Here is a 1,477-nt window from a genome sequence, read left to right on the forward strand (position 1 = left end):
TACATCCACCAACCAATAATGCACCATCCGAAATCCTTAAAGATGATATCACTTCATAAGTAAAATCAACATGACCTGGCGAATCAATCAAATTAATTAAATAATCCCCATCTTCTGCTTCAAGCTCAATTTCTTCCTCATATTTGAACTTCAAAGATACTGCTGATGATTTCATAGTGATTAATCTGTATTGTTCATCTTCTCTTGAGTCTAAATATCGTATTGTTCCTGCTGATTTATTTGAAAGAATATTGTTACTAGCCAGAAGATAGTCTGCCAAAGTTGTTTTCCCATGGTCAACATGAGCAATTATACACACGTTTCTGATATTTTTACACATTTTTTTTTTCCACTTATCTTAGTCGAATAGTTACATAGTAAATTTTCTGAAAGAAAAATCTTAACTTAAAATAACAAAAGATGCTAGAGGCTGTGACATTCAACCCTTAAAATATAAAAACCACCCTTTTAAACAACCTTTCACAAGAAATTTACTTACTTAATTTATTCAAACAATTTATTATTTTACTATAAACTAATTTAATTTTTTTTTCTTGACTATTAATATATATATTGTATGCCGCTCGAACACGTCATCTATATTAAATTTTTTTGCTTGCATGTATGCCGGCGCATGCAATATTCAAACATTCATATTGGTAAAAACTTGCAAGTTTACTGGCACATACCGGCGTATGTATGTAATTACGTATTCAATTTATTTCTAATAAAAGAAAATTTTTCGTTAATTTGAGAGATTTTTTTCTCATCAAACTTTGAGAAATTACTTTTAAAGTGATCAAATAGAATATCTAATAGAGATATTGATAAATTTGTCTTTTTTTCTAAATTATTTTCATTTTCTCTGTAAAAAATGCGAATGGTCACGTCCACATGAAAATAAAATAAATCATATAATAAATTTGAATAATTTAATTTTTTATTTGAAGTAGATGATTTTTGATGATAATCAATTAATAAAATATTCTTCCATGAATTAAGGCATTCCATTTCAATTCTATCCATAATTTTCCAAATTAAAGAGTCTATTTTTAAGTATTTCTTTAAGGTTTTTTCTAAATTACTAAAATCTTTGATAAAGTTATTTAAATTTGTGTCAGTTTTGTGATTATTTAGTTCATTGTTTTCTATATATTCTAAATCCTTATCATTTATTGTATTTATTGCTATCCAATTTCCTATACAATTCTTAAATCGGTCAATTATAATATCTGATATTTTTCTTAGAGAAGAATCCATGAGCTGTTCAAGTTGAATTAATATCTTTTCTAATTCTATTTTTATATTATTTATATAATCAGCTGGAAGTTTAACACATAGTAAAACTTCCAAGTTGTTTTCATCATTAAGTAATCCAATATTATTATTCACAAATTTATTATCTGTGAAATCTCTCTTTTCAAGTATTTTTAATTGGTAATTTGTTATTCTTTCTAGTGAAATGATCCAAAAATAT

General features: G+C 25.5%; 1 protein-coding gene across 1 annotated transcript; it reads right to left on the reverse strand.

Moving 5' to 3' along the window:
* Positions 1-705: 705 nt before the first annotated feature.
* Positions 706-1,260, reverse strand: Chro.60455 (hypothetical protein). Its single annotated transcript, XM_659914.1, has 1 exon — positions 706-1,260. The coding sequence occupies one exon, from the start codon at positions 1,258-1,260 to the stop codon at positions 706-708; it is 555 nt and encodes a 184-aa protein (XP_665006.1).
* Between the last annotated feature and the right edge of the window lie 217 nt (positions 1,261-1,477).

Source organism: Cryptosporidium hominis, assembly GCF_000006425.1.
Source record: "Cryptosporidium hominis TU502 chromosome 6 CHRO016146, whole genome shotgun sequence".
In the NCBI taxonomy this organism is placed as follows: domain Eukaryota; phylum Apicomplexa; class Conoidasida; order Eucoccidiorida; family Cryptosporidiidae; genus Cryptosporidium; species Cryptosporidium hominis.